The following is a 26,326-nucleotide window of genomic DNA, read 5'->3' as shown; positions in this document are numbered from 1 at the left end:
AAAATTAAAAATGTCTAAATGTAATGCTGGTTTTGGTATTCCAGATTTTCTTCTTTATCATGCGTTTATTCTAAAACAAAGTGCAATTTGGTTTAATCATTCCTGTTTACATAATCCTTCTACCTTGTTCCATATTGAAAAGTCCAACAATCTAAGAAGTAACATAAATATGATTACAACGTGTTGGAACAATGAATTGTCGCTTTCATTATCTACTGATACCTGGAAAAATATATGGATTTCTAATATATCTGGATGGTTACTGGTTTCACTTTTCCAAACTAATTCTTATATTTTATTTAATTCCTTATGGACTCCATCACGTTTATTTCACGCTAAACTTCTTCAATCTGATACATGTTGACATTGTAATTTTCACCCTGGATCACTACAACATATGCTTTTTACTTCTCCTTTAATATCCAAATTCTGGACAGAAGTATGGGATATTATTAAAAAGATTCTTAATATTCAAGAAGACGTATCATATAATTTGTTAATATGCAAATCCAGTGGCGGCTGGTGACATCTGAAAGTGGTGAGGCGTAAAATGATTGTCATACTGCACCGCAGCGTGCGAGCGTAGCCAGCGCGCCTGAACAACCTAAGGAGGGTTCGGGGGGGGTTTTCCCCCGAAAATATTTTGAAAAAACAGTGGACAAATGGTGCATTTTCAAGCAAATTTGAGAAAGCAGGAAGGCTAATAAAGCAATTGTGAAAGTGCATTTATTACATTAATAAAGAGATATCATATAACATAGGTAGCTGCTTATGCAAGCTTTCTTTCAACCCATAATCCAGCAGGGAGTTGATACAAGACAGATAAGAGAAAAAGCAGTGTGGTCCTCGACCAAGAAGACACTCGTATTTCATTGGTAAGAAGTCAAAAGATTGGTCAAATTGAAAACCTGAAATGCAATACGCAAACCAGCAATTTGCAAGTACATCTCATCTATGTTCAACAAGCCATGTGTTACCCATGATTGGAATTGTGAATCACCAAATAAACTGAACCACTGCAATCAAAATCAATGAAATCTGTGGCTCAAGGTTACATATTGGCAGAAACCGTATAAAACAGAAAAAAAGTCTAAATAACTAGAAAAGTGACACATAAATATTGACCATGCAACTCAAACTCAGAAATTACAGATCCAATTCATTGCCAAAGCAGGCCTCCCATGTGTCATTTAATGTGGGCTAAATGCAGTCTACAATGCATGACTTGCCAAAGCAAATTAACATTCTCTCATATTTAAAAATTCCTGTAGCAGACAAAATTTTAAGTTACCCCAAAGCGGGACAAGACTTTTCATTCCAAGATTCAATGGTCTGTTCCAGTGTCTGATTATAGTAGACATAACTGTGTACGTATGCTCATACCCATATCTGTCTTACTTCCTATGTTCCTCTTTTTCTCTCTCTAGCTCAACATACTCGTTATACCCCTCTCTCTTTCTGCCACAATCTCTCATTCTGGCTCTGCTTAACTCCATCTCTCTCTGTTTTATCCCCACTCTCTCGTTCTCTCTAACAATCCATTGCTTCTCTCTCAAACACACACACACACACACACACTCTCACTCTCTCTCATTCTGGTTCTTCATCTTTCTTTCAATTTCGCTTCATCTCTCTTGCTTTATTTATAAATCTATTCTCTCTCTTACGTTATCAATTACATCCAGGTTAGTTCCATTACACACCAGGCATGACATTTTGGTTTACAGGTGCGTTCTGTGTCTCTTTTCTCCCTGTCTTTCCATTGACTTTATCTCCAAGTATCTATTTTCTCTCTTTCTAGGCCTGTATCTCTTTCTGTCATTTTATCTCTATCTACATCCATATTTATTTAGGTTCGTCTTTCTCTTCCTTGCACCCTCTTTCACTCTCTGTGTCTGTCTCTTGATTTCTCTCTACTGTCTCTAGCAATCTATTTGTTCTCTCTCAGTCCTCTTCAGTCACACTCTCTCTTTCGTCACTCGCTTCATATCCTTTATTCCGTCCTTCAGTTGGTCCTCTCACCTTGAGGCTATCAGTCCGTTCGTCTATCTGCATTAACTAGCTAGTTTTTTTTGTCTAACTATAGAAGCCACCCCTCTCTTCGTCATATATCTGTAAATCTACCCATCTCTCCCATCCCCCTTCAGTCACAACCCCTCTCCTCTCTTTTTGGGTGCTTTGTTTGCAAGTCTGCTTATAAGGCTTCTAGCCCGGTGTGCCCCTATTTGCATGAACAGTTTTACTCAAAGGATGTGTATCAAGGATGCAGGTTTCCTCGCGCCAACACATCTTCCTGTGCCTGCTCATAAATCCTTCTGTTCTGTGCAGGTTGCATGTTTGGGATGAATTATGCAGAGCGCAGCCCATTGCAGACATCACGCCACTGTCACCCATTTCTGTTATCAAAATGCAGTGCATGTGTCTACTTGTCCCGTTGGGTAACGGCTGCAAGGGCTGACTCGGTCTGTAGCAGAGCATCAACAGTTTGGACTCCAGGCCGCTGTCCCACGTGGGATCTGACTAGGCCCGGCCGACTTGAGTCTCTCAAAGAGGATGTAAGAGGCCCCAAATTCGGATTCTCGGCTGCCTATATCATAAATTCCTAGTATGAGCTCAGGGAAAGCCCTGGGCTACCAAGGGCACAACTGTAAAGGGCTCAATGGCCTCACCACGATAGTCTGATTGTAAAATTGTCCATCTCCAAATTTGAACCAATGATTTATTTACATTAGTGTATACATCACATGAATAGCAAATATATATACATCTCCATACAATCTGTATTAGTACATATGTTGAAAGTTTCAAATGACTTATTATTTTGTAAGTGCAAAGTAAAAACATTCAAGTCAACAGATTTTTGTTTTTATCACAAGAATTCTATTTCTGACATGGTTTCCCAATGCATTTCGGGTTCATGCAGAACCCTTCATCAGGGGAATAACAAGAACCCTATAAAACAATGAATAATCTTATGACTGTATTTACACAACCAATGTCAAGATCACTCTGTTCAGAGGTACGGCGTAGCAGGACCTACGAGGCAACAATAATATACATATTATATAGAAACATGTCTAATAGAACTTAAAGGTTTACAAGCAAGCATGAAGTGAAACTTAGCTTAGGAGTTACGCTGTGCTAGTGCTCACCGAAAGGTTTGAAAAGGCTAAACCAAAACCTGATAAGAAGAGTGAAAAACTAAAGGGGAAAGTCACCAAGGTTTGGAGGTAAAAGCTCATAAAAGTTATGCTGGAAAAAATGTAGAGATGTATCCCATGCATGAGTGTAACATGTTTATTTCAAGGTGCAGATCCTAGGTAAACAGGTGCATAAAGGTCCAAAAGGGCCCTTAAATACCGAGGTGTCAAAGACTCCCAAGAAAGGAGTAAGTAAAGGTGAATGGTCTCACCAGTCCGGGTACCCCCGGAGGGAGCACGGTAGATAAAACAGCGTATCAGATGAATCAAAACTTCTCTGAAAAAATGGAACCAAAAGGTCAGTTAAGTAAGAGGCGAAGACATAAGTTGTCAAGAGTGTGTTTCTCTATGATAGCCTCGTTACCTGAATGTGAGCAATGACACCGTCCTTCACGAAGGAGGGTACTTCATCCATAGCGTGTATTTAACAAGTTGAAGCGTAGGAACCTCTAACCAGCATTTAACAAGCCTGTGAAAGTACAAACAGGCACAGTTCTAGATTAATATCTACTTAGAGATCATGACCTCGAACTACGTGAGGAAAGGAAATCGAAACTTACCCCCGACTGGAGGGTAGTAAAGTGCTTCAAGAGAGGAAACTGGTTCCTGGAAACAAAAGTTTCCGTTAGTACTGACTCGAAGAAAAGAAGATTCAAGGAAAAAAACGACCGGGAAAGTAAAAAACTCACCGGTCTCACTCTGGCTGCACCGAGGATCAAGTGGTAACGCGACTCCGCCCACCTAGTCACATGGTGCGGAAGTCGGAAATGAATACAAGAAATGGACTGCAAGGGAAAACAGACTGTGGTGATCCCATAACTTAAGAACAGATGTAGGTTCCAAATTTTGTGAGTATGGGAAATTCAACTAAATGCTACTACAGTACCAGATTGGTACAAAAAGAAATGTAGTGCATGTGACAACATTCCGTAGGCGACGGGAATGCGTTATTAACCCACGTGAATCACGTGGTGTGGCTAGTCTGTATTAGGTGAGGGTATTAGAGCTAAAAAAAGGACTCGGGCGCCTCCGGGTGACACAAAAGAATAAGAGGACACTGGTGTACTACATAAACAATAAAAGTATGTGGAATTACAGGAGTTTAGTGTACAATGAAAAATAGGTAGTAGCATAAATGAAAATAGCAAAAAAAGGGGGCACAATAAAAAGGCCTGATGGCAAAACTAGACGGACAGCAGACATCTGTTATGCTCCGTAATTACCTTGAAACCCCCATCGGGGTCACATTGTCGCTAAGTTCAGCTGCAATGTGAGTAGAAAAGAATATGGTATAAGGAGATATACTAAAAATCAAGACAGTGAGAAGAAGAACAGCGTGCTCCCGTACAATCTATCTATATTGATACAAAATAAGACTCATTTATAGGAAACATAGCAATTCGTAGTGGTCACTAAGACCTCCTGGACTGACTGTCCCAAGAAATTTTATCCAGTGTGTTTCCCTTCTCGCTAGAGAAGTGTTAAACTCCATACCGGCTACCCTTTGAACCTTTTCTTAGATAGTGTACCGCAGTTGTGGTATGGTATGTTTCGCTGTTTTATCTACCGTGCTCCCTCCGGGGGTACCCGGACTGGTGAGACCATTCACCTTTACTTACTCATTTCTTGGGAGTCTTTGACACCTCAGTATTTAAGGGCCCTTTTGGACCGTTATGCACCTGTTTACCTAGGATCTGCACCTTGAAATAAACATGTTACACTCATGCATGGGATACATCTCTACATTTTTTCCAGCATAACTTTTATGAGCTTTTACCTCCAAACCTTGGTGACTTTCCCCTTTAGTTTTTCACTCTTCTTATCAGGTTTTGGTTTAGCCTTTTCAAACCTTTCGGTGAGCACTAGCACAGCGTAACTCCTAAGCTAAGTTTCACTTCATGCTTGCTTGTAAACCTTTAAGTTCTATTAGACATGTTTCTATATAATATGTATATTATTGTTGCCTCGTAGGTCCTGCTACGCCGTACCTCTGAACAGAGTGATCTTGACATTGGTTGTGTAAATACGGTCATAAGATTATTCATTGTTTTATATGGTTCTTGTTATTCCCCTGATGAAGGGTTCTGCATGAACCCGAAATGCATTGGGAAACCATGTCAGAAATAGAATTCTTGTGATAAAAACAAAAATCTGTTGACTTGAATGTTTTTACTTTGCACTTACAAAATAATAAGTCATTTGAAACTTTCAACATATGTACTAATACAGATTGTATGGAGATGTATATATATTGAGTAATACTAGCTTTGCTATTCATGTGATGTATACACTAATGTAAATAAATCATTGGTTCAAATTTGGAGATGGACAATTTTACAATCAGACTATCTTGGTGAGGCCATTGAGCCCTTTACAGTTGTGCCCTTGGTAGCCCAGGGCTTTCCCTGAGCTCATACTAGGTATTTCTTCAAATCGGGGGGGCGGGGCACGCTCCTTCTCACCATCGAGCACACTAAACCTACATAATATTGATTAAACACACACAAATTCACACAAACACAGGTGTGCTATTCCACCACCTCTCCACAAAGTCTATATCATAAATTCAACACTGAATAACTCACGGACTCGAGCCACCGCCGACAACAGCACTGGACACTTAATCCTCACTCCACGCACTTATTTTGCCTTGGCTGCCAGCAATACATTCGTATTGTTTCCTGCTGTCTGTGTTCTTGTTAGTTTCTCCATTCTCTCTCCCCTCTGCTCTTCCCTACTTTATGTTCCCATCTCTCTGATTGTCACCTTTCACTGGCCTCTCCTCCCTGCTCTCTGACGGCCTCTCCTCGCTCATCGGCGCAGATCCTCTACCTCAGAAGCAGGCTCTGGAGAGAGCTGGCCCGGGCTGAGGTATGGTCAGACCAGCTCCTGACCCTAAGTCAGCGCTGATTAATTACTGCACGGGCTGTGCAGGATTATTTCATGCAGTCTAAGAGATTGTTACAGCAAATCACAGGTAAAGGGAACATCAGACAGCATGTACCCGCAAGCACACTTCAAGTGCACTTCAATCCCGGCAGTAGCAGCCAGTGACCGCTGCAGTCAAGAGTATCACCTGCAGTGCTGCACTGCAAAAACCGTGCATAGGCACAATGCCACTGTGCGCACAGTAAACTACGTTCAACATTCTGCGGGTGCATAACATGCAGCCATACTGCACCTTTTCTTTGCATACAACTCAAGTCCAAGTGGCCCCACATACTCACAGCTACAGGCAGACAATCTGCATTGTACACATTATACACTGACTGCACAGCACACCATCTACACAGTGCAGGCGCCATGCCCATAGAGAACTACAGTGATTTGCCCCGCACCATACACTGCTGCAGTGCAGTACAGCCTCCCTGCACACCTACAATGCAATTGCACAACACGAAGCAATGCAGCACAACAAAACTGGGAAGCACAACATGAGAAAGTGCAGTACAACAAGAGACAGGGAAGTGCAATAGGGGAAGGGCAGTCCAACAGGCAGGACAGATTAGTAAGAGACAGGGAAGTGCAAAGACAGGGCAGACCAACAAGATGGGTGACATTCCAACAACCAGTGTGTAGATGCAAGATGCAGAGCAGTGTAAGAGGCAGGACAGCGTAACAACAGACATGGCAGTACAGCAGACAGGGAAGTGCAGCAGGCAGGGCAGTGCAACGAACAGGGTAATGCAGGGCACATCAGGAGACAGATAAGCAGAACCAGAGAGCAGGCAGGGCAACGCAAGACATCACAGGGCAGGGTAATGCAAAGGCAGAGCAACATGAAGGGCTGTGCGCAATAACACAGTGCAGCAGAAACACAGAGGCAAGAGCAACAGACTAGATATTGCAACAGACATGACACCACAACAACACATGTGGCAGCGCAGCAACTGACAGTTCAGGGCAACAACCAGGGGGCGCAACAATATATAGGGCAGTGCAACATACAGTGTGGCAAAATAAATGAGAGGTCGATGCCACAGAAACACAAGAAACAGGTCAGCGCAAGAAAAAGGGGAGTGCAAACAGAGTCAGGGCTGATTAAACACAGACAGCACACTGCAACAACCAGATTGTTACAACAATATGCAGGCTAGTGCAACAGACACAGCAGCACAAACACGGGCAGGGCATGCCAACAGACAGGAGACCGCAACAACCGATAGGGATAACAGCAATGATTCATCCCTTCTGAAATGTTGTAAACTACCAAATTGCATTTGTCATCGTAAGCCTTTTCCATCACCTTTTTAGTAGCTGTACTTTTTCCCTTTACAGCCTCAAGAAACCTTTTCAGGGGGAGTAAATTGTGCTTCATAAAATCCCCCAAACAGCATAACAGGGAGTAGTCTAGCACAGGACAGCTCTATCTATATCACCAATGTAAAGCTGCCATGTGCACTGTATTGAGCGGTGTTTACAATAGGAGAGGGTAATGGACACTGCTTTTATTATGGATAGTGTATTGCAGAAAGTAGACCATTAAAAACAGCTATGCTGCTATTCGACTAAGCAATGCCACTCGAAAGACGAAATGAAGGAATGTCACGTAGAGGACTACTATTGCTATCAGCTGGAATCCAAGCCCTAGAATTCCGCTCTCTGTCAGTCCCACGTATACTCTGCTGCTCAACCCAGCCCTCCAAGCGGCCAGCTGATGTTGTGTGCTGGTGTGCAACCGTCTTTATTCACCAAATATTGTGATCAAGGCTTGCCTGCAATTAAATGCTAATTACAGTTTACGACCCCTTATGGTTTAAGGGAGCAATCATAAACTTCGGGCTTCCAGCCACAAACTAATGCCTGACAGGAAGGCACGAACGAACACAGTTACAAACTGCTAATCACTTATAGCTTGCTGTGAAATAAAACAGGCGCATGCATTTTAAACACGACTTTATTCTGGAAATATGTAACTTTAATTTTCACTTACCAGAGGTGAAAGCAAGGATTCATGGCGCAGCTTCTTTCTGTTCACTTTAGCCCGCCCTTGTCTGATTGGTCACAGGGCCCTTGTCTGATTGGTCACAGGGCAGGGTAGGGTGGGGGTGACAGCGAGGCTTGGTGAAGTGTGATTGACGTGTAGCCCTGGCCTCTGCAGAGCTGAAGCAGACAGCACCCAGGGCTAACTCTATTGGCGGGGGAGGTCCTTCAGAAAGTAATACAATGGCATTGCCGAGCTGGTAACGTCACAAGCCTCAGGGCTCTGAGTTCATCAGCCCGGCAAATCTCGGAAAGCTGGCGCATGCTCACAGTGCGTGATTTATGCCAGCCATAAACATGACTTGCGAACGCTGCCTCATGCCTGAAGTCAATGTCTGCGAGGCAGATAGCCTGAGGCAGTTTACTCGCAGAAATGATTGTTTTACTTTCAGTTATTTGAAGAATAAAAAAGCACAACTAGGGAGCAGAAAAAGGACGGGGCGTAGCCCCTCCGCCCATATATAAGAACCACCACTGTGCAAATATGTAACCTTGTCGCAAGATTTAAGTGAACTTGAATGTAAACTTTTTAACTTCTTAATTTCCGCTGCGTTAAAATCAATTTCCTTTTGTTGGAAAGATGTTTCAAAGTTATCAGTTCATGCTTGATGGTCTTGTGTTATTTTTTCAAGAAGAGGTGCACAGTTATCCTTATCTGGGGTTTGTCAGAATTCTATTTCTTATCATCTATTTTGGACTCCTATTGATATCTATTTATCTAATTAATAGTATATGTATTGCTTCTCTCCTTTATTGTTTTATTACTATATAAATTGATATTGTATAGTAGTTCTATTTATCAACTATTAAGTATTTGCTATTATATGTTCCCTTTCCTTCCTTTCCCCCTTTTTAAGTTTTCTATGCATAAATGTATCTTCATTATTGATAATGAATTAGCAAATGTTGTATCTTTAGTATTTTACTAAATCTTTTGCAATGTTATTCTTTTTTGTATGTTTATTATGAAACATTTTCAATAAAATATTTTGAACTAAAAGAATATTTCCCCAAAATCTGCCTTGAATACATTAACCTTTTTGTAACACCAGCATAGAAATCGTGTACTCAATATAGCATAACAGGTGACATTTTAGTGTTATTCATTTGTGTAATTATATAATTTCTTTGTTTGCCCAAAGAGGAAAAAATGAATACCTTTATCACCGAAATAATTTTGTCTGGATCTTTCTGCATGTACTCTACATGACTAAACAATCAAAATGAAATCCCAAATAAAAATCAAATACATTTGACATTTTGTTGCACCAGGTCACTTACATTTCTTTCAAATTTATGACTTTAATACCTATCTGGAAAAAGTCTTTGCCTTACTTTTATTTTAATTGATCGATTGATTGATATATGAATGAAAAACATTCTGTTACCTTTGTAGACCTATTGGTGTCAGATCTAACTACCCAATATTGTCTATGTACTGGATCCATCAAAATTACTCTAATTCTTGTTGCAAATCCCTCATATAGATGGAAAATGACAACTGCACAAAGACGCATCTTTACGTATCCACTAAAAACATGAAGGTAGTCTGCATAGATATTAAATTATCCAGCAAAACTTTCACCAACATGTCCTAATTTAGTAAAAAATGCACAAGTCAAAACTTGGACTTTTATTTCTCAATTTGTGATCTATCCAATTTACCAAAAGTGTATTTCTGCAAAAGATGTATACACTTTTTTTGACTACACACATATCCATAATTAAGAATAGTGATAGGCAGTCAACTACGGTGGCTTTTTTTTCTACAGCCCAATTGTTCTACTCAAATCCCCGAAATTTCAAGAGTGGATATTTAGTGTACACCCTTTCAAAACTACCAAACAACTAAGTAGGGCCACAGTTTATTGCTGCAGGGCTTGTTGATTGAGCCCTTTTTACAGATTTTTTTTATTTTAAAGGTTTTATATAGCGCTGGCTAGACCCAGAGGTATCAGAGCGCTTTACATGAGCATCAGATCATAGTTACAGGTTACATCGTTACAAAGGTTACTAAGTTATTAGAGCATGGCAACATAGTTACTTGTACGGTCAGGATAAACAATAAGCACAAATACGTAAGGGGAAAAGCAGGCAAGGGGAAAGATTTAGGCGAAGGGGAAGGAGCTGGGGAAGTAGACAAGTAATGAAGGCGGGAAAGAGGAGGGGAGGGTGAAGGACACTGCAAGGAAAGAGGAGGGGAAGGGTGACTGGGACACAAACCAGTACACGAGTCAAAGCAACGTCCAAAGTCCAGTAAGCTGTGATCCCAGAAGAAGTGGTATCACTTCCCTATCTCTGTAGTGGAAGGCTCCCTTTACGCAGTGGACTCTCTCAGAGGGGTCTCTGAGACTCCAAAGCCTACATACTGGATCCTTCCCCAAAAAGGGGAGAGGGAGTGCTTTGGCATGGGGTGCCATACCATACCTCAGCTGTGGGTGGCTCCTCCAGAGTATAAATATTGGATCTTTCCCCAACAAGGGGAGAGGGAGTGCTTAGTCAAAGGGGGCAAGGGAGACTAGGAGGCAATGTGAGAGATTCAGGGGAGAGTGGATAGGAGCTAGGGAGGAAGACAAAGAGAGAAAGAGTACTAAATGGGAACAAAATTAATTAATGAGTTATTATATAGCGCTGTGTAGACCAGATGGAATCAGAGCGCTTTACATGAGGGACAATAATGTTGCAATTTACATCCGTTAAAAGTTACATAAGTATCAAGAAAAGCATTTAAAGAACATAGGGGACAAGGTGAATGGAGCAAGGAAGGGTAAGGGGATAGGGTAAAGGGGTAGGAGGAAGATAGGACATAGAGACGAGGGGAAAATTCGCCCAAGGTCCGGCTGGGTAGGTGACGGCAGGGAGGGGGAGTCCACAACCCATCTCCTCTTTAGCTATATGGTATCTCCACCGGGTGTCAGCCAAATCGCTAGGTCTCCACAGTCTGGGGTAAGTTCCGCAGGTTCCAAGTCCTGATGTGTAGGCAGGTTAGGGGATAGGTTCAAGGTCTGGTCAATGTCCAATTGTTGTCCCAGGGAAGTAAAACACCGTGTAGGGGTCCACTAAGTAAGCCATCTTGGGGTCAGGCAGGGGACTGTACGGTACACTGGTAGACATCCTAAGGTTAGGCATTAGGCAGTTAAAGTCAATATCCAGGACAGCGGCCGCCAGAAAATAACAAATCCAGCGTGCACACACTATCACAAGCACAGACATGCATAAGCACACACCAATGTGAGCACACACTCTCATATGCACACTGATGCACACAGACACGCACATAGCCAGAAACATCCAAGAACACAAGCACACATAAAATCCCAAGCACTAATACAAAAACATCCAAATACATGCACACGCAAACACCATCACATGCACAGACATGCACAAGCACACACAAATGCGCTCACTCTCATACACTCACAAACACACATACAGAAACTATCAAAAATACAAGCACACATACAATCACATGCTCCAGTTAAAAAAAAACCAAGAACATACACACAAATACATGCCCACGCACACACACCATCACACGCACAGATATGCAAAAGCACACAACAAATTTGCGCACACACTCTCATATGCGAACAGAGGGCACACATACAGAAACATTCACACGCACATATACAATCCCATGCTCTAATACAAAATCACTCAAATACATGCACACACCATCAGACGCACAGACATAAGCACACATGCAGAAACATCTGTGCGCACAAACAGCACACATAGAATAATATGCTCTAAAACAAAAAACACCCAAATACATGTCCACACCATCACACCCACAGACATGCACAAACACACACAAATGTGAACAGTCTTTCATACACGTGCACACACACATACGTGCATCCGCCTACACCCCCTTATACACGCACAGACATATGGTATGAGGAATTCCTGTACTGTCCAGCGCTGTTAGGGCACAGACAGTGTAATTACCTAAATGGTAATTTTATTAAGCCAATTACACTGACACCCAATGTCAGTGCTTGAAAAGAAGTTACCCACCAGTGGTGCCACTCGACCTGCCTTACAGTGCGGGTCTTTCCCCGCTTTCGGGCACCCAAAAATGGCGGTCAGTCCCAAATAGCAGTCATTCACCGTCCTGCCTCCCCTTCCAGCATCTCAATACTTCATGCAATCAGATCAGTATCAACAAACGTCCCTTCCTGGAAATGGTAGGTTACTGAATGAAGTATACATGTGATGATCCATCAAATGATTTGTCCTTAAGCCAAGCCCTGTACCCATCCCACCGTGGGCTGTCAACACCCACTTTGAAAAGCCTTTGAAAAGTCTTTGGCTGTGGGCAGGGGCGCTGGCTCAGGACCTGGCCATCCGACCTCAGGCAGCTATCCCTGACACCCAAGTGAAGCAAGTTTTTTCTTTTTATTGAACCTTTCTTTCTGTTTTGGGGGGCTTTCTTTTGGGAAGGGATATTTTTTTATTTGTTTGCTTTTTATATTTTACTTTTTTCAATACTGTGGCAAAAAGGTAAATATAATTTTTTATCTCAAGAACTATTTTTCTTGTACAGCCAGGGAATCTGAGTTTTTTGGTCAGTGGTGTCAGTTCTGAGATGGCAGCCCAGTAATACACAACAGAAGCAAAAAGCTCCCTCTCCCAAAGGGAGGTCTTCATTTTATTTTATTTAGTTCACGGACAGTCTGTGTACTGGGTTCGTGGACCGTCTGAATACCGTCTCTGGTTTTAAGAGAGGCAAGATATACAAAAGTGCTAAATCTTTGAAGCCCACTTGACATATTTTAAACACTATTATTTCATAAACTACTGGACAGATCTACAACAAACCAACAAAACTAAACTTTGAGTAAAGGTCTACTTTCATGCCAAGTTTAAAGTGTAAGTTCATTCAGCAGGTTTGGTTGTAGGAGTGACCAAAATGTCCTATAAGAGCTAAAATGGGAAAGCACATTTTTTTTACCCTCTTAACTATTTTTCCAGCTACAAAGAAATGCATGAACTTTGTCATGTGGGAAATTAGCTGTCCAGTAAGTGCCAAGTTCGGTGCAGATATCTTTACGGGGACCAAGGTTATAGGCAAATAACAAAACATCCTTTTCAATGGAAACTGTGACTGACCTAACAATGTGCAGCCGTTCTCAACCATTTTACCATGTTGCCACCTCCAAGGAATGCCAAGGTACCAAGGGTTAACTTGGGATACCTCACGGAAACCTTCTTACTTGATAAGACCTCTATTGTTCTTACTTTGTGGGAGGTCATCGTCCTCCAATATCAAGGCAAAGGCCTTTCTCGCGCCCCATTAATCAATATAGTTTTCTACAGTGTTCGTTGTTACACTGCATCGTGATGGCAAACACAACGATGCTCAGAAAACAGGCTGAGAATGGCAGAAATTGTGATAATAACGGTTTTACTGATCACCCCTCAGAAGAAACGCGTTCACCTTTTCTAACCTGGGATTGTGAACCACTAGACAACATAGAAGACAGACTCTGAGCCAGATTCTGAAACATCATACACGTTGGTGAAATCTGCAGGCCTCCCTTACTGCCCGATCCCCTCCCTTGGTTTAAATGTTCGCTCAATATGTTGTGGGAGAGCGGACAGTCTTGGATAGTTGACACTCAGGCAGACGAACGATGAGGAGGGACCCTTCCGCTTCCTCCCACAGGAGAGGCACTACACTAACAATGAAGGTAGACTTCAGGCACCAATAAGAAAGATGAAAAGATGGCCAAGATGCAAGTCCACCTCAGAGAGTAACAAGAAGTTACCCTAGGCTGTGGAGTGAGGTCTAAGATATCCGAAGCCACATTTGTTTTTCTCTTATGAAAACTGGCCTCCTCCTGTCACTGCAGTGCATTATGGGGCAGTATGGCTATCGACTTCCTTAAATAAACAGTGCCATTTTTAAAATCTAAATGGCAGATTTACAAGCCCTTTGCGCCTTATTGCGCTGCCATTGCGTCACTTTTTTTGACTCAATGGCGGCGCAAACAATGTGGCCTATTTACAACATAACGAATATAGGGAGAGGCGTCACGATGTTATGGACCTGCCCTAGCTTGACCCTTTATTGGAAATCGGTGGGGGATACTCTTAACGAAGTGACAGAGTGTGAATTACAGTTTGACATGGCGGTTGGGGTTCTCCATTGGTTCCCGCATACCCCCACTCTGCAAAGAAACTGGAACAAAATCACCATCGACCAGATCTCCTCATCGCTTCTTCAAAAGCCCCCCGCCCACTCCTCAAACCCAGACCAAGCAGCCACCAACCTCACCCAATGGCTATCCAACAGCGCCGACATCCTAGCACCACTGAAAAAATGACAAATCAAACTAGGCAGCAAGAAGGCCTCCTGGTTCAACGATGACCTTAAGAAATCCAAGAAACTCTGTCACTCCCTCGAGAAGACCTGGAAAAAAGACCCAACCACCAGCACCAAGGACGCCTTCAAAAACGCCACCCGCATACACCACCAACTAATCCGAAATGCCAAGAAAGCAGCCTTCAAGGACCGTCTAGATAACAACGCCCACAACAGCAAGGAATTATTCAACATCGTCAAGGAATTTACCAACCCCTCAGCCAACTCCAACGACATCACCCCCTCTCAAGCCCTCTGCGACTCCCTAGCCTCATTCTTCCACAACAAAATTGCAGACATCCACAACAGCTTCGACAACCAACCCGGAGACCAAACCACCCAATCCCCTGCAGGACCCCCACCTCCCCTGAACATCCTCAATAACTGGAAGCCAATCTCCACTGAGGACACCATCCGTCTGATGAACTCTATCCACTAAGGATCCCCCACTGACCCTTGCCCTCACCACATCTTCAACAAAGCAGACTCCATTATTGCACCGCACCTCCGAGACGTCATCAACTGCTCCCTCAACTCCGCAACCTTCCCGGAAAGCTGGAAACATGCCGAACTCAGCGCCCTCCTGAAGAAACCCACAGCTACCCCACCGAACTCAAAAACTACCGCCCTATCTCATTCCTTCCATTCCCGGCCAAAGTCATCGAGAAAGCTGTCAACAACCAGCTCGCCGCATTCCTCGAAACAAACAAATCCCTCGACTCCTCACAGTCCGGCTTCCGAGCCAAGCACAGCACAGAAACCGCCCTCATCGCAGCAACAGACGACATTCGAACTCTACTGGACAATGGAGACACAGTCGCCCTCATCCTCCTCAACCTCTCCGCAGCCTTCGACACAGTCTGCCATAGCACCCTTCTACAGCGCCTCAAAAACATCGGAATCCAAGGAAAAGCACTGGAATGGATCACCTCGTTCCTCTCCGGAAGAACCCAGAGAGTCCGCCTTCCACCATTCAAGTCAGAGGCTACCGAAGTCATCTGCGGCGTACCTCAAGGGTCCTCACTCAGTCCCACCCTCTTCAACGTTTACATGAGCCCCCTCGCGGCCATCGCACGCCAACATAACCTCAACATCATCTCCTACGCCGACGACACTCAACTGATCCTATCACTCACCAGAGACCCTAACACGGCCAAAACCAACCTACACGAAGGAATGAAAGAAGTAGCCGAATGGATGAAGCACAGCCGTCTGAAACTGAACTCAGACAAAACAGAAGTCCTCATCTTAGGTACCTCCCCCTCCGCCTGGGACGACTCTTGGTGGCCAGAGGCCCTTGGAAAAGCACCCATCCCGACGGACCACGCACGGAACCTGGGCGTCATTCTGGACTCCTCACTCTCGATGAACAGACAAGTCAACGCCGTTTCTTCATCTTGCTTCAACATTCTTCGCATGCTCAAAAAAACATTCCGCTGGATCCCTACCGAAACTAGAAAAACAGTCACCCACGCTCTGGTCACGAGCCGACTGGACTACGGAAACACCCTCTACGCCGGCACCACCGCAAAACTCCAGAAAAAACTACAACGCATCCAGAACGCCTCAGCCAGGCTCATATTAGACATCCCGCGTAAAGAACACATCTCTGATCACCTGAAAAACCTCCACTGGCTCCCCGTCAATAAGAGGATCACTTTCCGGCTCCTTACCCACGCACACAAAGCACTCTACGAAATCGGACCCGAATGCCTCAACACACGACTATCCTTCTACACCCCCTCCCGCCAGCTACGATCCTCCAACCAAGCCCTTGCCACTGTACCTCGCATCAACAAAACCACCATGGGAGGTAGATCCTTCTCCTACCTAGCAGCAAAAACTTGGAACTCACTTCCCACTCACCTTCGCCTTACTCAGAACCACCTAGCATTCAGAAAGCAACTCAAAACGTGGATATTCGACAAGTAACTCCCCACCCTTCTTCAAGCGCCTTGAGACCCTCTGGGTATGTAGCGCGCTATACAAATCTTCTGACTTGACTTGACTTGACTAAAAACAAAGTCACAAGTAAATTCATAGATATGGGACTTATACTAGTGAAACGTGAAATCACACGACACTGGAAGGCTCGAACGGGTCCAGCGGATGCTAAATGGTGCAATGAGTTCCTTAAATGGACTGGTGAGGAGAGCACCTTGAGATTCCAAAAGGCGCGGTGGCAGCAGAACGATAGAGCTTTAGAGAGTGCGCATGCATGGGAGGCCCTGGTGCAAGCTTTACGCGACTATGATACACGAAGCGATTCGGAAGACTGAGACAAGGACCGGACTACATCCCCGTAACACAACAGGTACACTGCATGATTTCTTAACTGACGACTCCGATGCTCCAGATCCACAACGACTGTCCCAATAGTGATGCACCGATGGCGGGGACCGGGCGGGGGTGGGGGGGTGTTAATATTCAATACTGCGACGTTGGTTGTTGGGGAGGGGGGGATATATGTTGGGAGGATTGTTTATAAAAGGAAAAGCAGGCACAGGGTCCCCCTACTACATGGCTACGATGGTCTATTGCTCGACGCCCTTTAATTTATTCTGAAACACGCCGCCCGGCCTCCGGGATGTGGACTAATGGGCTGTGTACAGAACTGCCGGAAGATTGGCACGTCGTGACCACTAGGAATGGAACTATAATATGTAATAACCTGAGTCTTGTATTTTGCCTGCAATAAAAACATATTTAAAAAAAAAAATAGGGAGATGCGTCACGTTGCAAAGCCCTGCGTCACATTATACCTGCGCCAGGTATAAGGTATGCAGGGTGGGCGTCGCCACGCAGGAAGGCCTCGTAAAAGTGACACTGTGAAATCTACAAGATTTCACTGAGTCACTTTTAGGACACCACTTCGTCAAAACCTTACGAATGCTTGAAGCATGCATAAGGAGTGACGCAGTACAGTAAGTATAGGGATCACTGAAATAATATCGAGGGACAAAATATCGACTTGCAAAAATATCGTGGACAAAATATCGACAGTCAAAATATCGAGTTTGTATCTACAAACAGGTAAGTACAAAAATATCGAGTACAAAATATCGTTTACAATAATATAGTTGTAAAAAATATCGACTTTATTAAAAACAGTGTTAAATTAAATTAATATTCAAATTTAATTACTAAAATATACTTAAAAATACTTAAATTAACTTATAATAATTAAATAATAAATGAAAATAATAAAAATAATTTTTTACAATCTTATTTGTTAAAACATATATATATAGTAACATACTATAATTAAATAAGATACTATTATATTACCGTACGATACCAGAAGTGTAAAAAATACTATTCCCACTCCAAAGAGTGCAAGCGTAGGGAAAGCGTTGGATAGCGTAGGGGTTAAAATTACTATTCCCAATCCAGTGGGTGCAACAGTAAGGAAAACTGACCCTGAACCCAAAAAATACCCCTTTACCCAAGAACTGAAAACTGACCCTGAACCCTAAAAATACCCCTTTACCCAAAAACCCAAAACTGACCCTGAACCCAAAAAATACCTCTTTACCCAAAAACTGAAAACTGACCCTGAACCCAAAAAATACCCCTTTACCCAAGAACTGAAAACTGACCCTGAACCCAAAAAATACCCCTTTACCCAAAAACTGAAAACTGACCCTGAACCCTAAAAATACCCCTTTACCCAAAAACTGAAAACTGACCCAGAACCCTAAAAATACCCCTTTACCCAAAAACTGAAAACTGACCCTGAACCCTAAAAATACCCCTTTACCCAAAAACTGAAAACTGACCCAGAACCCTAAAAATACCCCTTTACCCAAAAAACCAAAACTGACCCTGAACCCTAAAAATACCCCTTTACCCAAAAACCCAAAACTGACCCTGAACCCTAAAAATACTCCTTTTCCCAAAATTAATTAATATTATTTAATTACCAATTAATTATTAATTAACAATAAAGTAAATATATTAGCACATTAGCTGTAATTAATTTAATAATAATTATAATTTTTTCCCAATTAATTCATTAACAATAACAAAAAATTATATATATAAATAAATTACTCTAATTAATGTAATTAACTAATTAATATTATTTAATTACCAATTAATTACTAATTAAAAATATGTACAAAATTATATTAATTAACTAATTAATATTAATTAACTACCAATTAATGATTACTTAAAAATATTTACAAACATATATTAATTAATTAATTATTATTAAATTACTCCCCACCCTTATCCCCTATTAACCCAACATCCCGCTCCTAAACATTAACTACAATTTATATTACTATTAATAATAAAAAAAAAATTTACTTTTTTTCTACATATCGATTTTTTTGAGTCGATATTTTTGTACTCGATATTTTTTTATCATTATTTTATTCGATATTTTGACCAACGATATTTTTGTTATCGATATTTTATTGTTGTCGATATTTTTAACTCGATATTTTGTCCATTCGATATTTTGGAGTCGATATTTTGTCTGTGCACCTAAGTATAGGCCTCAAAATACATTGCTGGAGTTGCGTCGTGCTTGCGACACAACTCCAGCAATGCATGACTTTTGGGCCAACAGATGTTTCAGAATTTCTGATGCATCTGTTAATCCTTGCGCCATGGTACGCCATATTGTAAATACGGCGCCACCATGGTGGTGCAAGGGTTTGTCAGGGTGGCGCAGGAAAAGAGACTCACTTTTTTGTAAATCTGCCCCTAAATGCGAGTAGCGTTTCCTTAATCTAGGGTTATAAAAAAATAATCAAAGTTTCTGTTGGTAAGAGTGCACCAGAGGTCCCGCACATCAGCCGAGATATTCAATGCATATAATATCAATGAAGCACTCCTGATGGAGCACTTAGGACACACATTTGTATTCCCAGGAAACCACAAGCCATAGTCTCAACCAAAGTTAAAACCGGGCTAGGACTGTCTCTCCACTGGACTCCGGAGACCAGCAGTGGACGTTCAACTACCAAACAAACCGAAGATACACGTGTAACCTTCCAGGCCTCAACAGATCGAAGCAATAGCTGCCAAAGTTATATTGTTGTAAAAGTTGCAAACAAAATGGTTTGTCTGTTATTCTGGAGATGTGGTGTGAGCTTTTATTTTGTTATGTTTAAATTTAATTGTGTAAAAACATATATGTTTTTTAATGTTATTGCACTACACAATTTACAATTATGAAAAATACAAATACAATCAATTAACAAATAGGTCTTCCCCTATTGAGTTTATTTCCACTTTCTAAAAATGGCAAACTTCGCATATAAAACTAAAGTAAAGCAACTCAAGACTTATTTATAATATGCTGCCATCCGATTTGTAAAAAAAATAAAATAAAATAATGCATTGATTTTTATTTACAAAAAAATGAGAAAGTGGAATGGAGAAAGTACAATCCCCACTACTAGAATGAGTCTGCCACCGTGTCAGAACTGAAGCAATCCCTCACTCCCCAAACCGGCTCCCATCCCAAACCTACAACATCTAAGACATTAGCAGAAGACGCATTTCAAAGCCTCTCTCTCACCAGCGCTCGGACAGCAGGAAGCCGTGGGCTCCTCACAGACGAGTTTGCCTTCCTCATCCACTGTCCCAGCTGCCTGAGCTCTTCCTGCAGGCTGGCGGCCTGCTGCCACAGAAGGGCTGAGACGGACAGGGCTGCCAGGGAGACGGCCAGCAGGGCCTGCTGCGTGGCTCGCCCTCCCTGCGGGGGCTTCATGCCGGCCACCCTCTGCTGCTCTCGGCCCCTACGGCGGAGCTCAGGACAGGACACCCGCGTTATCAGCTCCGGGCGAGTCAGTTCAGAAGAGGAACCTCGTGCGCATGAAACCTGGGAGTGGCTGGTATCTGCCTCCACCACTGACAGGTCCGGAGAGCCACGTGCGCTGCTGTTTCTTTCCTTCAGGACGGATCCGATGCTCAGAGCAGAGGATGAATGTCCTGGTGCAAGAGTCACCGGACCACCTTTACCCCCCCCCCCCCCCCCCCCCCACTGGACATGCTTCTCCTTGAAGAGTGGGGCATCCCCCGGCCGGCTGCTCAGCATCACCCTCCGGTTCCCTTTTCTTCAGAAGTCGGGTGGATGCACAACGTCTGCTGACACGGACAGCAAACCGAAAGCAAGCATTTTTTCATTCAGTTTCATTAAACCCCGTGGGCGTAGCTAGAGCTTGTGGCGTCTGGAGCTATCCCTCGGATTGCCGACCCTGGGGGGGGGGGGGGGGGGGGGGGGGGAATGGAAGGGTCAGCACTTGAAAGAGGTCTGAGAGACAAGTAGTATCGCTGTTTATAGTTACCTCGATCATTCAAGTTACATGCACATTCATGACACTGTTCAGGGATCCATCATCTACAGCTGACATTAAATGAAATGACCAAACATCATGGTCCCCCCATTAAAGCAGTGGGGACCTGCACACACGTGATGTGCTCTGGGGACCCAAAACCAACGTAACAGTGTCAAAGCCTGTGATTCTTTATCTTTCAAATACAGCAAATTAAGTATTCACAGGGAATGACTCAGGGGAAGGACTTTGCTTGTCACAACTTTAAAATGTAGATGATGAAAATTCAGGCCGAAGCATGGGTCAAATTATGCAGCAGTGTTGACTAAATTGTGCAACAAGAAAAAGCAAACTATGCAGCATAATGCGGCACGTTATGTGATAGCAAGCGTAAAAATATCAAAATAATGAACTAATACTAACACTAGACATAGATTATGTGGCAAAAGCGGCAAATCCATAGCTATGCAAAAAATGCCACGCCTGCACAATCACATAATTCCAGTGGCCCTGCCCATAGGTCCCTGCACAAAGAATCATTCTATCAGTTGTAACAATCGACATACAAATTATTGTGGTGTGAATTAATGATTAACAGAATGTTTTTTCACTTAGTCAATGGAAAGATAAAAATATTTTTGTTTGACTTTTTCCTTTAATTTATTTGTATGTAACACTGCAAATTAGTAATGGCCTCAAAGTAGGAAGAAATAAAAAAAAAAACCTGAGTGAATCTGTATGCTAATTATTAACACATTTTCACAAACTTTTTGGGGAAAAGGAAATCTTTTGCAAAGCATTTCTGCCATATCACGTTTTGCAACTCCTAGGTACCTTGTGATGGAAGCCTGCAGCCTCTTTAGTGTGAGTGAGTGAAAGTGTTCGGGATGCCTGTGCGGTTCACTTGCACATCATAGCAGCTACTATCCCTGCTGATTTCACACCTGTCCCCAGGCCTGAAACTAGAGCATGCCAATGGTTAATAATGAAATAAAATGTGGCAGGGCACAATGGGGCTTGAAGCCACTGTCAGACATTAGGATGAAAAAAGCTCATTTTCCAGTTCACAATGGCCTAGGGTGGGCCAGGGCAATCCTGGGAGGGCATGGCCCACCCTCTAGAACCGGGCCTGGTTGTAGGTATGTCTATGACTGTATTGTATTGTAATTGCATTTATATAGCGCTTACTACCCCTGACAAGGCGTCAAATCGATTTTTCGGCAAGTAGGATCAGCTGGAGGTCGAGAGAGCCATGACTTTGAGTGAGACCACTGCTGATGATTCACCTCAATGTCCGAAAGGAATATCGGTTCCTCTTCTGCAGTAGCAGGACGGTTTGAAACAGGTCCCTTGCACACTTGAAAAAGATTTTAAAAAATTTAAAGGTTTTGCCTGTCAGGCATGACTGAAATCAAGGGAGTGAGTATGGGATCCGTACCATGGAAAGAAAGGAACTAATGTCAGTGCATGGAGGTGGTGGATATGTAGGGTCCCGGCATCACTTTCAGGAAGGGACAGAACGGATACAGAGCCGCACGATGGAACCAATCAATGTGCAAGGGAATAACGGAGAAAATAATCTCTGGATCCAGTCTGGTGCTGGGGAGTAGTCACAGGGTGAAGAATCTGCAGTTAGAACCATGAATATGGTGAAGCTCAAAGATGAAAGAGATTCAGGTTTTCACCAGTGCCTGACAACACATTATCACCATCACCAATGCTTTCAAGATGACAGGGCCTTGTGAAGCTTATCATAACAAAAACTCTGAAGAACATTTGAACATATCACTCAACGGGAGACACTGGAGCACTGCTTAAAAATGAGTTGGAGAAAGGCTAGACTACCAAACACTCTATGGGCTAACAAAGATCTACAAGGAAATACTTAAACTCTCAAGATAACCTTAGACTCTCCTTTTACAAACCTATGTGGATAAGGGTGAATATCACATGGATTAGGACAATATATTCCATGCTTTAATGACAGTCACTTCTCATTTCCCATGAACAATCGCTCGGGCTATTTCCATAAAAAAGTCAATTTAAAACACCAACCACTGAAACATCAAAAAGATACAATCAATGATGCAGTTCTTCATCGCACACTTTCCTTTTCCGCTGCCAATATCTTTTACAGACCCCAAATGACAATCAGTTGGCACACTATGATAAACACAGATTTTTAGCACAAGTGTTTTAAATCCACCCCCTTAATTAAATTGGCCACCCCCCTTTAAGAGTACCCCCCCCCCCAGTTTTTTCATCCCACTTAAAGCCCTGTTGGCAGATATCCCCTCTGCTCTCTGAAAGCTCTCCTCTTACTCTTAACTCACTTAATCAGCAGCCAGAGAATTCATTATATTGCCATTAATGAACCTGCCAATTTGAACATAATTTGAATTACTGAGCATGTTTATTTTTCACAGAATGTAGTTGTCTGTTCTGAAGTAGGCATAATAGCCCAGAATGCTCGTCAGATTATTTCGTAATTGGAAGACACACATGTTCATCAAAATTTACAGGGTTGGAACACAGAGATGTACTAAAGATATATCATGTACAGAATTAGAAATCAGGTAAGGTAGCAGGATCAATAAAGATCCTAGACTTCTTCGTAATTTAAATATTCGCACTCCTGCTGAAAGACCAAGCAATTTTACAATTTCCAGTATCACTGTTTTCTCTCCTATCCTATTCTCCTTTTCCATGTCTACTTCTAACCAATATGTCATTCAGTATATGGATGGCAGTGGGTACAGGGAGGTGAGTACGTTTATTTCGCTCCTGTTGGATTTGGACAATAAGGTTAGTTCTTTTTAACTCTAAAGCTCTCAGTAACCAGGCTTAGGCAGTGGCACAGCAAAGGAGCGATGGGCTCAATTGTGAGAAAATAAAATGTCCCCCAGTCTCACAGCTGACTAGTAATAAAACATAATTGAGGTGCAGTGTGCCCTTCACTCCCCCGTACCCCGGTGCCAATGCACCAGCTTCACCAATGATACCTAAAACCACGGGCCTAAGAAAAATCAAGTTACTATTCTTATTAATTAAATTTTTGCTACAATGTTGTTCCCGATTTCCCTTTTAGACCATAATTGAGAGCTGTGTGGTATGGTACACCCGGAGGGATACCACTCTGGGCAACTAACTAGGGGTGATCTAGTGCCTTCTGGTACATCAGCAGGGGGAGCGGGATAAAGGGTGCGGGTAGTGTTACAGCCCGGACCTTCCTTCCAGCCTCCTCTGCTCCCCAGATGACACCCCCCACTTTCCAATACTTTCTTACCAGCCCTGCACAACATATATTTACCACCATGTGCGCCTCTTTGATGTGTACAACCCAGAGTGTGGCGCGTACGTCTTCCTTTCATGGAAGCCGTTGGACGAAAACTGAGAGCAGCACAGCACCGACTGCCCCAGGCCAAAATGAGCGCGAGGGTGTAGTGGTGAAGCGCGTGAGGAGGTGTCACTACTACATCGTTCTCCTCGCAACGCGCCCCAAGCCTCAGGGCCGTCATTGGTAGTGCTCGCGCGCTACAAGATTGATTGACAGCCCTGGAGGCTGGGACCGGCGTGCACTTTCAAACTGGGCCGCGCGCGCCACTGGTGGCCCGTTGTGGCCTTTATAATTTATTTGGGAACACAGTGCTGTGTCCCCAAATAAATTATAAAGGCCGCAACAGGCCACCAGTGCCGCGCGCGGCCTCCCCCAAAATTGTGCCGCCTGGGGCGGACCGCCCCCGACCCCACCTAGCTACGCCACTGGACACAGGCGGCGTGTGTACCTTTTCTCTTCTTCCGGAACTCTGCTTCTACCACCAACTGACCGACTCTTTCACCGGAAACATCCACCAGAACAGACGTCAGGCATGTCTGTTCAGGGCCAGCCTTAGGCATGTGCAAACTGTGCACCTGCACAGTGCCGCCAAACCCCAAGGGCCGCCACGCCAATATATATCCTTAATATAATAATCCTCTGAGGATGGATACATATTTGCGTGGCAGCCCCAGTGGCAGGGATTTGGCCGCCTCCGGCTCTGTTCCACTTCCAAACACCCTGACCCCCCCCCCTCCCCTCTTCATTGGCCTCCGCGCCTCTTCTGGGGCCTCTTCTTCCGGGGCCCCCTACCTATGCTCCCTGCCCAGGGCCGGCTTGAGCCTAGAGCCGCCCCTGTGTCTATTCATCCAACTGACCAATCACAAAGGGGGGCACAGTGACAGGGGGAGTCTGATGTCATGCCTGGGCAGCAGCTCCTGCCAGTGGGGGCCCTCAAACCTCCTGTTGGTAGGTGAAGGCTGCAGTGTCCCACCCCTGCTGGGCTATGAATACCACTACAAGACAAGAGAGCCACCAGGAACAGGAAGGTCATTCGCCCTCCTAATTCCAACAAACAGTAATGTCAGTGAGTGACCGACTCACAGCCTTTACCAGAGCACTCAAGAGACAGATAGAGAGGCTAAGAGACATCCGACCTACCCTGTGAGAAGTTGGCCCGATATGCAACGTTCGCTATTCTAGCGACCGCTATGTATCGTTCCAACGACCCTTATGGTGTTTGGTTGTAAGTCAACCTATAGACCAGCTATCCTAGTAGCATGGATACGAGCAGTCTAAGGCTAAAGACTCGAGAGGGCGCGTTAAGCCAGCTGTTTACCACACATATACCCCTTGAACACCCAGTGAAAGGACACCACACAAGTGTTATGAAAATAAACAGTATATTTATTAAGAATCACAACAGCCCTGTACTCTTTATGAGGACAGGGTACTAAGCACAAACCAAATCTCTTTAGCAAATACCTCAAGTGCACAGTTTAAAGACAAGTGTCCTAGGACACGGAAAGGTTAAGGCAAGTCGGAAGCGAGGGACTCGGGACCCTAGAGTAAGGAGGCTATGCAGGCACCGAAATGCCGAGTTACCTAGCCACGAGGGCTGCGGCTGCACAAGTCTTACAGGCGTCGGGGTCTTCGCTGACGAGCCAGGAGCCGGAAGAAAAGGAGTTGCTGGCCGGCGACCAGTGTTGAATAGTTCGTAGAGATTGATGAAACCTGAAAGCAGAGGGGACCAAGTTCGTACTACTAGCCAGTAGTCAGAGGGTACCAGGAAGGCACCGGTTGGCCGTCACCTCGACCAGGTGAGTGGGCGACGCTAGGCTCTGCAGTCTCTCGGACCAGGAGGCGTTGTCGGCGACCACGGTGGAGGTGCGAGCTGTCCCACGACGGATGTCGCTGTCGGCGTCTTGGGTGGACCAGGAGGGTCCGGGGTGCCTCTCAAATGATGGAAGCAGGGGCCAGTCTGGAGCAACCAGACCGGCAGTGTTGATTCTTGGTCGTCGTCACAGAAGGGCACGAGCCAGCGGCAAGTGACCAGACAACGTGCTGAGCAGCGAGCAGAAGGGCCCCACGCAGATCGTGGAGATGCTGGGAGACTGCACTTCGGTGCTGGAGCGGCTCAGGGTCGGGGCTTCTCGGACCCCAG

The 26,326-nt window shown here is 43.9% G+C and overlaps 1 protein-coding gene across 1 annotated transcript in view; it reads right to left on the bottom strand.

Moving 5' to 3' along the window:
- The window catches only part of LOC147718384 (tumor necrosis factor ligand superfamily member 13B-like), a 421,739-nt gene extending 401,376 nt beyond the window's left edge, over positions 1-20,363 (bottom strand). The window contains exon 1 of the mRNA XM_086918333.1: positions 20,090-20,363. Coding sequence (XP_086774459.1) covers positions 20,090-20,281 — 192 coding nt within the window. The 5' untranslated portion in view covers positions 20,282-20,363. The remainder of the gene's footprint in view (positions 1-20,089) is intronic.
- Positions 20,364-26,326: the final 5,963 nt, after the last annotated feature.

This window comes from Lissotriton vulgaris, chromosome 4_1 (assembly GCF_964263255.1).
Source record: "Lissotriton vulgaris chromosome 4_1, aLisVul1.2, whole genome shotgun sequence".
In the NCBI taxonomy this organism is placed as follows: Eukaryota; Metazoa; Chordata; class Amphibia; order Caudata; family Salamandridae; genus Lissotriton; species Lissotriton vulgaris.
Note: the sequence above shows the minus strand (reverse complement) of the source record. Positions and strands in the feature narration are given on the sequence as shown.